A 14,608-nucleotide genomic window follows, 5' to 3' on the forward strand; every position below is an offset into this window, starting at 1 on the left:
GCCACAGTGGCAAGAACAAGTCTGCAAGATTTGTAATGGGCAAGGTGTTTCAGAAAGTATTTACATGAACATGGAAGATATGTAAGTAGCTGTGTGGTACAGCATTACCTGGGGAAGGCTCTGGGCCTGGAGGCCTTTGACTTGACTGTTGGCTTGAGAAAGTATCAGGTTCCTTCTGCTGACCCCAGTCACTGGAATGCAGCCTCCTTTAATTAGGGAAACTGCTTCCTAATGGGCGCATGAGGGTGGGCTCACCTCCCCAGGTAAATGATAAATGCTGTCAAAGCCCAGCCCCTGGGGGCTGCTCTCTTGGGGCTGATATATATATATATATATATTTTTTTTTTTTCCTTTCAGCCATTCAATTGCTTGTTCATACAGTGCATGCCCATTTGCCACATGTTTACTCTCTTTGGGTCTGGGCCCTCAAGACCATACAGATGTCCAAGACCTGCCGTCTGCTCTTGCTTGTGGCACTCCTTCTCCTTGGGCCACACACAGCTTTGCCGTTCTTTACCCAAACATCACAAGTCAGTGCCCGGGATGTTTGTCTTGCCTGCCTCTCCTGTCGACCTGTCTGAGGCCCAGCCCAAATGCACTCAGGTCCATGAAACATTCTCCATTTCTCCCCAGTGGAACTGAACTCATGTAGTGCATTCTCTGAGCCCCTGCCCTATCCAAGCCACATACAACTGTTGAGCACTTGAAATGGGTCTGAATCGGGATGAACACAAGTGTAAAATACACACTGGATTTCAAAGGCAGTACAAAAAAAAGAATGTAGGTCGGACATGGTGGCTCATGCCTGTAATCCCAGCATTTTGGGAGGCTGAGGTGGGAGTACAGCTTGAGCCCAGGAGTTCAAGACCAACCTGGGTAACATAGGGTGACCCCCATCACTACAAAAAATAATTTCCTGGTATGGTAGCACGTACCTGTAGTCCCAGCTACTCAGAGGTTGAGGATGGAGAATCGTTTGAGCCCTGGAGTTCGAGGCTGCAGTGAGCCGTCGTGGTGCCACTGCACTCTAGCCTGGCCAACAGAGTGAGACCTTGTCTCCCACTCCCCATCCCCCTAAAAAAAAGAATGTAAAATACCTTAATCAGTGTATTACATTGATTGCATGTTGAAGTGGTAATAGTTTAGGTAGAGTACATTATAAAAACAACTTCACCTACTTTTTTAAATGTGGATACTAGAAAATTTCAGGTTACACATGTGGCTCACGTTATATTTCTGTTGGGTGGCAGCACACTGCGCACTTTCTCCCTTGGGTGAAAAGAGTGTGTTCATCTTTTTTCTCCACCACCGATTTGTGAGTTCCTGAAAGGTAGACGCTGCATTCATGACATCTTACTGACCTTTGCAAACCTAGCTGGTACATGGCAAGGCACCAACAAAGGTATGCTGAGGGAGTGGATAAAGGAACCCAGGATGACAGGCATTTGGTCAATACAAAGCTCCTTTAGTCAGTGTAACTCCTGGGCCTGTGTTACTGATTTGCCCTTTTCTATTTTTCATAGTTTTTGTCTTTTTTTAAGGGCTCACACAGTCGACAAAAGAAAACGTTTTTCTTGGGAGATGGGCAGAAGCTGAAGGACTGGCATGACAAGGAGGCCATCCAGAGGGACGCTCAGCGCGTAGGTACGGAGGACAGGATTGGCCATGGGTGGGCTCTGTGAAGGGCATATGCACATATGCTTGTGTGTGTGTGTGTGTGTGTGTGTGTGTGTGTGTTCATGTGTGTGTTTAGCAGGGGTGTCTGGACCTCCTGTTGGCTCCCTCCCTGTCAGCCACCATCCCTTCCCCTGATTCCCAGATGCCCCTCTTCACCGGTTAGCTGACCCCTTTCTCCACTCCCATCACCAGATCTGCTGCCTGCAAGAATTTGCCTGCCACCTTTATTGGGTGATAGGAAATGTCTCCCTCATAAAGGATATTTTGTATTTTATTTTTATAGGATAGAAATGTCTCTCCCTTATGAGATTACAACTAAAACAAGGAGCAGTAATAATAAGAGCCAGCATTTATTGAACACCTATGGTGAGGAAGATCGATGCTCTGTACTTGGAAATTTCCTCTGTGAAACCTCAGATCGACCTTTATGGCCCATTTAATAAGAAGGGGCCTGTGGCGCTAAGAGGGGTGGTAATCTGCCCACTGTTGCACAGAAAGAAAGAGGCAAACTTGGAATTTGAACCCAGGTCTGGAGGGAGGGCAGAGTTGATTCCTACCTAACACTGCAGCCATGAGACTGAGTCAACGTAGAGGGCTTCAGCTAAAGTTTTCTTTGGCTAATTAGTCTTGGGAGCAGTTCCGTTTACACTGGTGAGTTGGGAAGGGTTGGGGTAAGGTGGTACAGAAATTATATGGAGAATCAACTCTAGGGAGCCTGGTCTAAGGAGTCAGGAGAGCAGCTCTGATGCCACTTACAGCCATCTAATCAGTAGATAAAGTCCATACTCCCAGAGCCTCAGTTTTTCCATCTGTCCATGGGACTCATGCCTCATGCTTCCTGCTTTGACAACCTCAGGATGTTATTGTGAGGGTGCCAAATAAAGCAATGAGTATGTAGTAGCTTTGCAATACTAGAAAGCACTGTAGAAATCTAAGGGATTGGTATTAATATTTTATTCATTTTTATCTCCGTTAAAGCCTCCCACCACTATTGATTTTTTAAAGTTACATTATGACAAAACCAGCTTACCACAAGGCTCTGAATAGAGCTGGTGCAATAACTTAACTGATGATAAGAGAAATCTAGAGATGCCAGAAAATGAGGAAGGGGAATGGGTGCTGCTCTTTTTTTTTTTTTTTTTTTTTTTGAGATGGAGTCTCACTCTGTCACCCAAGCTGGAATTCAGTGGTGCAATCTTTGCTTACTGCAACCTCTACCTCCCAGGTTCAAATGATTCTCCTGCCTCAGCCTCCCAGGTAGCTGGGATTACAGACCTGTGCCACCACGCCAGGCTAATTTTTGTATTTTTAGTGGAGTTGGGGTTTTGCTATGTTGGCCAGGCTGGTCTCAAACTCCTGGCCTCAAGTGATCTGCCCACCTCGGCCTTCCAAAGTGCTGGGATTACAGGTATGACCCACCATGCCCAGCTGGTGCTGCTTAAATTAAGAAAAAAAACATTTGGGAAGAGCTGATTTGCCAGACATACTAGAATTATTAACACTGGGATAACCAGCAAGACAAGAGTAACGAGCAGTGGAGACATTAAGAATAATAATAACCTGCATCTGTCGAACGCTAACTATGTGCCAGGCATCTTGCCTGCGTTACCTCCTTAATCATCACATCATTCACATTGAACCTTCTCATTCTAATTAATACAAAGGGCAAAATCTTCAGACTCAGAAAGGCTGAAGGCATGTCCAAGATGACATAGCTGGGGACGGTAGGGCTGGCCTTGGAACTCCATTCCATCTGGCTCCAGGGCCTGAACTCTGCAGTGGTCTCCTGTACTGCCCTTCTGAAGCTTCCCTCCCTGAGCAAACACTTCTGGTCTCCTGCTTACTGTGTTTGGGTCCCTCATGTTATCTGTCCTGGGATCTAATCCATGATGTCTTATGAAGCATTACAAGCTGTAGATGACAGAGTCCTGTTTCTTGTCTGACTGGATTGGAGTAGTCAGAGCCCTTGGGCTCCACATCTCAGCTTGCACCTTCCTGGAAATCTGACTTTGTCAATGTTTACTTTGCAGAGTAAATAGATGTTGCTCAGTCCACAAGCTCCAGAAGGCAAGATGATTTTTAACCCGTTGATTTTATTGCCATTTCTTCAAGATCCTCACCAATGACAGATTCTTAAACTACTATTGCAGGGGTCAATGTGGACATTCCCACTTACCATATGCACCCTGGGAACCTAGAGAAAAATTTCCTGGAATATCACACTCCTTCTCCAGATGGGTTGTGCTGAGAAAGGAAAGCTAGCACTTTAACCCACCCAAATCCATGACTCAAAGCCACACTTTTCAGGCACTCCTGGTTTAGAGTGGGCAGATCTTAATTTGTTTGCTGCCCTAAAAACAAAAATAAAATCAAAGCATCTTTTATCATTTATGGCAATTTTGATTTACTTATAAAGTTTGCCTTACCTACAGTAATCATCTTTCCTTGTGTTTATGAGGTGTATTATAGTTTACAAAAAGCTTTCAAATAGGCAACTCTCATTTGACTCTTCCAAGTGTGCTGTGGGTATCAGAGGAGGAAGCTTTAGCTCTGAGAGCTGGTGGGACTTGGCCCAAGATTGATCAGCTCACAGATGGTGGACCTAGCTGTCCAGTGACTGGTCTGCGAGGGCAGGGGTCTTTGGAGTTCCTGACGGAGTGAGGGGAGCATGGGTTTTGGAATCCATACTCCTGATTTGATAACCTTTCTCAGTCTCAGATTATCATTCTGTGGAATGAGAGGTCTCATGTCCACCCCGCAGAGCTGCTGTGATTACATGAGAACAAGATGTGCAAAGTGTCTGAATAAATGCTTGCTCCCCTCCTACTCTTTGTACTTCCCCCTGCAAAAACTGAGCTATGCTCTACTCTATATCCAAATCAAGTTTTATCTTGGAGGTTTAATCATATTTTTCATCCTTTTTCCCCACTCCATATACAGCACCCCATACATCATTAGCAACATCGAATTTGCTCTTTGCTTCTAGGAAATGGAGAACAAGGAAGACCTTACCCCATGACCGATGCTGAGAGAGTGGATCAGGCATACCGAGAAAATGGATTTAACATCTATGTCAGTGATAAAATCTCCTTGAATCGCTCTCTCCCAGATATCCGGCACCCAAAGTGAGTGTAACATCTCTCAAATTCTGAGATCTAAGGATGTTTCCCTGGCTGTTGTTGAGAATTAATTAAGGAAGCAGGTACATGGAGCCCTGCTGATGGAGACACCCTCCTCTTACACAGGCATTTGTGCAAAGGTTCATGGTGTTGAGGAGTAGGAGACAATACTGTCTCTCCAGATGAGCCAGCCTCCTTCTTCTTTTCAGGAGGTGGAACTATGTAGCCTCTGCATTTCCCCTTTTGCTCTGGGCTGAAGGGAAGTTCAGACCCCAGTGTAGACGACAAGTTGTCATGCAGTTTTTAACTTTCATTCTCTTCACTTTCTGTGTGAGGTTTTTATTTCTTTTTAAAAAAAAATCTTTCTATATATTTGTATCTTTGTTATAAACCATCTCTAATCACATTGAGAGCAGACATATCAGAATGATTATAAAGATGACAACAATGGCAGCTAACATTCTTTGAACCGGTACTATGTGCCAAACGCTTTATTTGTATCGTCTCAGGTTGCTGTGAGGTAGGTCCTGTAATGATGCTGATTTTACAGTGAGAAAACTGGGGCTTAAAGGAGGGTCATAACTCACTTAAGGCTATAAGTTGATTAACAGAATAAGACAGGCCTTGGACTCCAGTTCAATCAAAAACTATACTCTGGACCTTAAGCTATCCTGCCTCCCTGTACATTTTCAGTAAGGGTCATTGTGGTGATGATGGTGATTTTCTGGTAGAGCCGTTCTTAAATTTGAGGTGCGTTAGAATCACTTGGAGGGTTGTTAGACACAGGATATTGAGGCCTCAAAGCTGTTGATTCAGTAGGTCTGGATGGGGGCCCAAGAACTTGCATTTCAAATAGGCTCCCTGGGGATGCTGGCGCTGCTTATCTTGGGACCACACTTTGAGAATCACTGAAAGTAGATTTCAGAATTGCTTCTACATGAAGGCAGTACTGAGTAGCACTGGAATGTAAGTTTTGCTCAGGGACTAACAAAATAGAGCCCAGGAAAAGATAATAAAAGCTAACATTTATTAGTTGCTTACTGTATGCCAGGCATTTTTCTAAGCCAGTGGTTCTCAAAGTGTGGTTCCCAGACCAGCAATATCAGCATCACCTAGGAATTTGGTAGACCTGCAGATTCTTGGGCCCCAGCCCAGATTTACCAAATCAAAGCTATGGGGAAGGGTCCAGCAATCAGTGTTTTAACAAGGCCTCCAGGAGATTCTGATGCATGCTTGCATTTGAGAACCACTGTTTCAGGTATTTTAAGTATATTAACTCAGTCAAATCTTCTAAAATCCCTGTGAGGTTATTATAACCATTTCATAGATGAGGAATTGAGGCACAAAAAGATTAAGTAATTTGCATAGGATGACATAGCTGAAAAGAGATGGAGCCAGAATTTGAACCCAGGGAGTCTGGCTCTAGAATCTGTGGTTTTAATCACTGAACCATAAAAGTCTTTCCACTTATAAGATCTCAATCAGTAGAATGCAGTGCTAAAGACTTCATCTTGGTAACATGTTTGGCAGCTTACAAAATGCCTGTATTCCCATAACCTCCTTTAGTTCCTACAACAATACTTTGAGGTTGGCATTACCATGATCATCTCTACTTTGTAGATGTAAAAGATGTGCTGTCACCTAGGATTGGGCCCTTTTCCCAAAGATGCCTTACAGCGAGGGAACAGAGCAGGGGCCTCACTGTGCTTTCCCACGGGCTTTGCCATTTGTTTCATGTTTTTCACTGTCAAATCCCAGATTTTTTTTTTTTTTTTTTTTTTTCGAGACAGGGTCTCGCTGTATCACCCAGGCTGGAGTGCAGTGGCACGATCTCAGCTCACTGCAACCTCTGCCTCCTGAGCTCAAGCAATCCTCCCACCTCAGCCTCCCGTGTAGCTGGGACCACAAGTGTGTGCCACCACTGCTGGCAAATGTTTTGTATTTTTGGTAGAGACAGGATCTCGCTATGTTGCCTAGGCTGGTTTTGAACTCCTGGACTCAAGTGATCTTTCTGCCTCAGCCTCCCAAAGTGTCGGGATTGCAGATGTGAGCCACCGTGCCTGGCCAAGCCCTAGATTTTTTCATGTAAGTCTAGACTGTTTGTAGTTCAGCTATGACAGATGTTACTGGATTTGGAACTGTAACCTGACTCTGAGGGTCAAAAACTCAATGTATGTGTTTAGCTCCTTGCAGAGTGCCAAATTCTGCACTAATTTCATCTTTCTGAATCTAGGAAAGAAGTTCACCTGGGGAGTTCATTCTTTGTTCTCTCACCGCAGCTGCGGTTCTTGTGGTACTGTGGGTTCTCAACCCTGGCTGCACGTGGATGGTTTTTTAAACTACAAAGGCCAGGACCCCACCCCAGACCACTGAAATCTGAATCTCTGAGGTTGTTACCTGGATCTCAGTATTTTCTAAGATCTCCAAAAGCAATTCTCACGTATAATGAGGGTTGAGAATCACTGGTGTGCAATGAAGAATATTTCTGCAGTGAGAGAGAGAGACAGGCTGGGTGTGGTCACAGCTTTCTTCCATTCTTTCATCTATCATAGTAAATATGTAGGTCTTCTATGTGCCAAGCCCTGTGCTTGACACTAGGATCACAAGGATAAATGAATCATTAGTGTTGCCTCAAAGGAACTCCCACTCTTCGGCAAGGGGTGGGGATGGATGACATGAGCTGGGCATTACACCATAGTTGAGAAGATCAATAATAGGGTTGGGCACAGGGTGCTTTGTGACCACAGAGGATACCCCTGACCCTGTGTCTGCAGTTTAAGAGCTAGGAAGGCCTTCTGGAGGGGTGCTATCTACAGCCTCTGAAAGGAACAACTAGGGCTAGCCAGGGGATGGGGATGAGCAAGAGCATTGTGGGTAGAGAGAGTGGCCTGGCCAGAGGCCTCCAGGCAAAACAGCACATGTTCTCTGGCTTAGGACTTAGGAAGTGGAGCCAGGATGAGGACCTAGCCCCTTTGTCTCCCATTGTAGTGCTCTTTCCTGACAGTCCAGAAAAAGAAACCTCTTTTTCATCGAAGAGTCCTGGGATCCACAGATGTGTCCCTCAATAGAATTCAGGGGAGTCTGTGAAGTTGGATGAGAAAAACGCTGAATTTTTTTTAAAAATTAACCTTTATCTGAAATTTCGTGTTCCCTTCAGTTGTGTATGTAGGCAACAAAGCCCTGTGATGTCCCCCAAGGAAAGCATTTGCTTTCACATCACTTACAGACCTCTTGAATCCCATGGACACTCATCACTACTTTGAAATGGAGGTAGTTTTTAGAACTACCACTGATCTTTTTTTCTAGATATTTACTTTTTAATTTTAATTATCATGGCTATATAATGATTGTATATATTTATGAGATACATGTGATGTTTTGATATGGGCATACAATATGTAATGATCAAGTCAAGGTAATTGGGAAATCCATCACCTCAATAATTTATCATTTCTTTTACCACTAGATCTTGTTGCTTCTTGTTTTTTTTTTTTTTTTTTTTTTTGAGACAGGGTCTTGCTATGTTGCCTAGGCTGGTCTCAAACTCCTAGGCTCAAGTGATCCTCTTGCCTCAGCCTCCTGAGGAGCTGAGATTACAGGCAAAACCTCATCACATTTGGCTTTGAATAAATTTTGATAACTATATTTCAGTCTAATTGGTTTTCTTTAAAATCTGGTACATTTTATGTTTTATGAGCATTGCTCTGAGAAGTGTCCACAGGCTCCCCCAGCCTGGCAGATGGACCTCTGGCATCAATAAGCTGTGGAACTCCTGTTCCAGGTGGGTGGGAGTGCAGCTAAGGAGGCCTTAGGTACCTCTGTCACCAGCCCACCCACCCAGCCAGCCAGCCAGCATCCAAGTTACTAACTGCAAAAGATGTCACTACTGCCAGCACTCCTGACACCCCCCTTTTTTGGAGTCACCAAGTGTGTGGAAGCTGACTTTTCAGAAATGAGTTGACAGATGTCTCGAAGAGATTTCCTTTTTTTCCAGAGGGGAATCTTTCCTGCAGTTTGACAGCAGAAATGTGTGAGTAAATTAGAGCAGTTGAGCCGCTCACTCCGTTCAGTTTCTTTTAGCTTAAACAACTTCTCCAGCAGGAGCTGAGGTTTATGTTTGCCTTTTGTTCCTTCAAACTGAATTTTGGCAACAGCATGTCAAGAACAAGATTGAGGGGCTGTTTGTTTGTGCCAGCTGCCTTTGCTTCCACCAGAAGCTGCACTGGGGACTGCGTAGCCAGAGAACGGAAGCGAGGCAGTTTGGCCCAGACTCACTGGACCTGCAAATGGGAGTCAGCCAGCTGGCTCTGAGTGGGCCTGCCCTCTGTACCTCCTGCCAAGTGAGCGTGAACAGTGGCTGGCTGGTGGGCTGGCCCACTTTCCCTACTCCCTGGGAGCCCTGCTGGGCTGCTTGGCAACTGAGCGTGGAGGCCCCTCCAGAGCACAGGGCTGATGGCACAACAGAGACCCAACTGCTAAAGTGCCTGGGATCTGCAGTTTCCTGTGCAAACCCCATGTTAGGTGGTCAGTTTCTCCTATGCAAAGATTATCCATAGATATCCAGGATATCCAAAGATATTCTGACCTGCTTTCTCCATTCCATAGTTTTAGCTTCACAATGAATGAACCTATGTTGCAACAAAAGGCCCAAGTCTACCAGATCCCTACTTCCATGTTCCTTTTTGCTTTGTCCTTTTTGTTAAATTAACACAGTTAATTTATGACATATACTAAATGTCCTCAAAAGAACTTATAAGCTCATATTACTATAATAGTCCAGTATTATATTGAGTACCTTTACATCCCTAACAGGCTACAAAGTGTAACAGAAGCAAGAAGGAAGGGAGTTATCACCTATTACCTTTGACAAACATGTATTAAAAAATGACAACTTGCCAACACAGGAAGTTTAAGTCAACCACATTTATTGTAGTAATAATATAATAGTGCCCCAATTGGAACATACACATAGGTATAAAATCACATTTGGGCCAAGATGAAGTAAGATAAGTTTTCCCTTCTGCCTAAACAACACCCCACCCCCCCAAAAAAAGGCCAGGCAAAATACATGAAACACTGGTTTTTAAGACACTGGACATCAGGCAGTGAAGAACAATAATTTCTAAGAAATTGAAACAAATGAGGTGAGCCCTATAGTTGCCCCAGCTTATTGCCTTTGGAGAATTTCCATGCCATGGTACAGGGAGGGCAAGCCCAGATAGAGCCCAGAAGACTTACTGAGTTGAGGAAGTGGAGCTGAGAGTCCAAGGAGATCAAGAAGGCTAGAGTTCAGAGGACACAGTACTGGAGACATGAGAGCTGTGCAAAGAGAGACCTACAGAGATCTACAGAGTCCTCTCAAACACTCAGTGGATTATTGATCAGCACATGCCGTGAGGAAGCTATCTGAGGCTGGGAAAGGAATCACCCTAAAGGGCTATAGGGAACAGTGCATAGTGCTCACTCAGGGCCAAAAATAGTTCCTCTTCCCACCACCCAGGCTGGAAAACCTCCTAATTCATAACTCATGGGGAATCAGGTAGAGTACTTAGAAGAGTTTTGCCTTAGTGGCATCTAATCAGCCCTAGACTAAACAGTGCTCTGGACCAGTCTAAAAATATCATAAATTATTACCCAAAAGGATCAAACTGTTTCCAAATATATAATGCACCCAGAACAAAGCTTGATAATACTTACATCAATACATAAATATTCACTACTAAGCAATGTGAAACCCAATCAAAGATTATCAGGTATGCAAAAAAGTAGAGAAACATGACCCACAGTGACAAGTATAATCACTCAATCAACCAACCCAGGGTAGACACAGATATTAGAATTAGCAGAGTTAATTGTAACTGTATTTCATATGTTTAAAAAGTTAGGTAGAGATACGGAAGATACAAGAAGATCCAAATCGAAATTCTAGAAATGAAATCAACAATGTCTAAAATGAGAAATATACTGAATGGGATTAATGGCATAGATATTGCTGGAAAAAAAAGATTAATGAACTTGAAGATGTAGCAAAAGAAACTACTCAAAGTAAAACACAGAAAAAGATTTTAAAAATTGAAAAGAGGTTCAATTACCTGTGGGTCAAGTTTAAAAATTCTAATATTCATGTAATTAGGGTGTGTGTAAGGAAGTAATGGCTGAAAGTCTTCCAAATTGGATAACAACTGTAATACCACATCCAAGAAACTCAGTGAAACACAAGCTCAAGAAATACAAAGAAAATGACATCAAGGCATGTTATAATCAAATTACTAAAAACCAGTGATGAAGAAAAAAATGTCAAAGCAGCCAGAGAAATAAAGCATGTTATATAGAGAGGAACAATGATAAGAGGAGAATTCTTGTTGTAAACAGTACAAAGAAGAATATGGTGTAGCAACATCTTTAAAGTATGGAAATGTCAGTAAACTATGGTTAGTAAGAAAAAAATAAGGTATGGAAAGAGAAAACTCTGTCAACTTAGAATTCTGTACCCAGTGAAAATATCTTTTTTAAAAAAAGATACTAGCTACAAATAGAGATCTTTATTTACAAAATATGAAGATCACTAGAAATAGTAGCTTTGTGGGTAAATATATGCTATTTGTCTTATTGTTTAAATCTTTTAAAAGATAATTGACTGTGTAACCAAGAATAATAACATTACTGGATTTAAAACATGTGTAAAATAAAATGTGTGCCAACATAAAGATTGAAGGGGAGAAATGGTAATCTGGTATCGTAAGGTTCTCATAGTACGTATGAAGTATACAATATCATCTGAAGGTAGACTGATGAGTTAAAAACATACTATAAACCCTAAAGCAAGCATTAAAATAACAAAACAGAATTTATAGCTAATAAGCCAACAGAGGAGATAAAATGAAATCATAAAAAGTAATCCAAAATATGGCAGAAAAAGCAAGGAAGGGAATCAAAACCACAAAGGAGAAATAGAACTGGGTGCAGTGGCTTGCACCTGTGATCCTAGCTACTCAGCAGGCTGAGGCAGGAGGATCGCTTGAGCCTAGGAGTTTAAGATCAACCTGAGCAAGACCCCATTTCTAAAATTAAAAAAAAAAAAAATTAGCCAGGCATAGTGGCATATGTTTGTAGTCCCAGCTACTTGGGAGGCTAAGGTGGGAGAATCACTTGAGCCCGGAAGTTTGAGGCTGCAGTAAGCTATGATCGTGCTACTGCACTCCAGCCTTAGTGACAGAGCAAGACCTCATCTGTAAAAAAAAAAAAGAAGAAGAAGAAATAGAAACTACCAAAATGATGAACTTTAACCTGACCATATCAATAATCACATTAAATGTAAATGCTCTAATTATTCTGGTTAAAAGGTGGAGATTGTCAGATTGGATAAGAAAACAAGATTCAAATACATGCTCCCTGCAAGAAACACACTTTAAATGTAGAGATACAAATAAGTTAAATGTAAAAGACAGAAAAGATATACCATGCTAACACCAGTCAAAAGAAAGCTGCAGAGGCAATATTAATATCAGTCAAAATAGATTTCAGAGCAAAGAATATTACCAGGAATAAAGAAAGTTATTTCATAATAAAGAAGTAATTCATAAGGAAGACATAGCAATCCTAAATGTTTATGTACTTAATCAGTGAGCTTCAAAATACATGAAGCAAAAACTGATAGAACTATAAGGATGGGCCGGGCACAGTGGCTCTCACCTGTAATCTTAGCACTTTGGGAGGCCAAGGAGGGTGGATCACCTGAGGTCAGGAGTTCCAGACCAGCCTGACCAACATGGTGAAACCCTGTCTCTACTAAAAATACAAAAATTAGCCAGGCATGGTGGCACGTGCCTGTAATCCCAACTACTCAGGAAGGTGAGGCAGGAGAATCACTGGAACCTGGGAGGCAGAAGCTGCAGTGAGCCGAGATTGCGCCACTGTACTCCAGCCTGGGCGACAGAGCGAGACTCCATCTCAAAAAACAACAACAACAACAAACTATAAGGAGAAATAAAAAAAGCCACAATTATGAGATTATGAGATTTCAACACCTCTCTCTCAATAATTGGTAATACAGATAGACAGAAAATCAGCAAGGATATAGTAGACTCTCACAGCACTGTCAACCAGTATGACCTAATTGACATTTATAGAACACTCCAACCAATAAGAGCAGAATACACATTCTTTTCAAGTGGATATGAAACATTTACCAAGATAGATTATATTTTGGGCCAGAAAACAAGTCCTCATAAATTTAAAAGGATTCAAGTGATACAAAGTATCACTCTAACCACAATGAAATTAAACTTAGAAATCAATAACAAAATAATCCTTTTAAACTTTCCAAAAGATTAGAAAGTATATTACTTACATATAAATAACAGATGGGTCAAAAAAGAAATCAAAAACAAAATTAGAAAGTATTATTAACTGAATGATAATGAAAACACAATATATCAGAATTTGTGGAATGTCACTAAACTACTACATAAGGGGAAATTTGTAGCATTAATGCCTATGTTAGAAAAAAAGAATGGTCTAAAATTGATGACATCAACTTCCACTTTCAGAAACTAGAAAAAGAAGAGCAAATTAATCACAGTAAACAGAAGAAAGGATGTGAAAAAGGGCAAAGCAGAGATCAATGAAACAGAAAATCAAGGAAACCAAAAGCTGGTCAAAAAACAACAACAACAACAAAAAAAAACTATAAGGAGAAATTTAAAAAGCCACAATTATGAAATTATGAGATTTCAACACCTCTCTCTCAATAACTGGTAATACAGATAGACAGAAAATCAGCAAGGATATAGTAGACTCTCACTGCGCTGTCAACCAATATAACCTAATTGATATTTATAGAACACTCCACCAATAAGAGCAGAATACACATTATTTTCAAGTGGATATGAAACATTTACCACTTTGAAATGGTCAATTAAATTGATTAACATCTAACCAGCTAGAAAAAGAGAAAAAGAAGACAAAAATTACCATTATCAGGAATGAGAGAGATGACATAACTATAGATTCTATAAGAATAATAAAGGAATATTCTGAACAACTTTGTGCCAAAACATCTAACAGCTTAGCTGAAATGACAGATTCTTTGAAAGACACAAACTGCCAAAACTCACTTAAGGAGAAACGATCAACCTGAATAGTCCTATATCTATTGAAGAGATTGACAGTGTAGTTAAGTACCTTCCCATAAAGAAAACTTTAGGCCCAGATGGGTTCACTGATGAATTATTTCAACAATTTAAGAAATAATTCTGGCCGGGTGTGGTGGTTCACGCCTGTAATCCCAGCTTTGTAATCCCACTTTGGGAGGCCAAGGCGGGCAGATCACGAGGTCAGGAGATCGAGACCATCCTGGCTAACATGGTGAAACCCCGTCTCTACTAAAAACACAAAAAATTAGCCAGGCGTGGTGGCAGGCACCTGTAGTCCCAGCTACTCAAGAGGCTGAGGCAGGAGAATGGCGTGAACCCAGGAGGTGGAGCTTGCAGTGAGTCGAGATCGCACCACTGCACTCCAGCCTGGGCGACAGAGTGAGACTCCATCTCAAGAAAAAAAAAAAAAAAAGAAAGAATTCTATACAAATTTTTCCCCAAAATTAAAGAGGACGGGGTACTTTCCAACTCATTGTAAAACCAGCATTATCCTGATACCAAAATCAGACAAAGATATTACAAAAAAAGAATATTACAGACCAGTATCCCTCATGAATGGGTTGGGCAGGTGGTATCATCGTCATTATTCACTTTTCTTCAGGTCAGCAACTAGAAGATCAAAGGATAAAGAGGTGTGCCAAAGTCACACAGGTACAC

At 41.8% G+C, this 14,608-nt stretch overlaps 1 protein-coding gene and 1 long non-coding RNA gene across 6 annotated transcripts in view; one reads left to right on the forward strand and one right to left on the reverse strand.

Annotated features, from left to right (window-relative positions):
* GALNT10 (polypeptide N-acetylgalactosaminyltransferase 10) overlaps nt 1-14,608 on the forward strand; it is a 231,330-nt gene that overhangs the window by 103,332 nt on the left and 113,390 nt on the right. For all 3 annotated transcript variants that reach the window (XM_034960842.3, XM_063604274.1, XM_063604275.1), the window contains exons 2-3: nt 1,542-1,644; nt 4,664-4,802. In XM_034960842.3, the coding sequence (XP_034816733.1) occupies nt 1,542-1,644; nt 4,664-4,802 (242 nt within the window). The remainder of the gene's footprint in view (nt 1-1,541; nt 1,645-4,663; nt 4,803-14,608) is intronic.
* The window catches only part of LOC129393035 (uncharacterized), a 156,192-nt gene that overhangs the window by 46,764 nt on the left and 94,820 nt on the right, over nt 1-14,608 (reverse strand). For all 3 annotated transcript variants that reach the window (XR_010112137.1, XR_008625460.2, XR_010112136.1), the window contains one exon: nt 936-1,074. This is a non-coding gene — a long non-coding RNA (uncharacterized LOC129393035). The remainder of the gene's footprint in view (nt 1-935; nt 1,075-14,608) is intronic.

The sequence above is a fragment of the Pan paniscus genome, chromosome 4 (assembly GCF_029289425.2).
Source record: "Pan paniscus chromosome 4, NHGRI_mPanPan1-v2.0_pri, whole genome shotgun sequence".
NCBI lineage: Eukaryota > Metazoa > Chordata > Mammalia > Primates > Hominidae > Pan > Pan paniscus.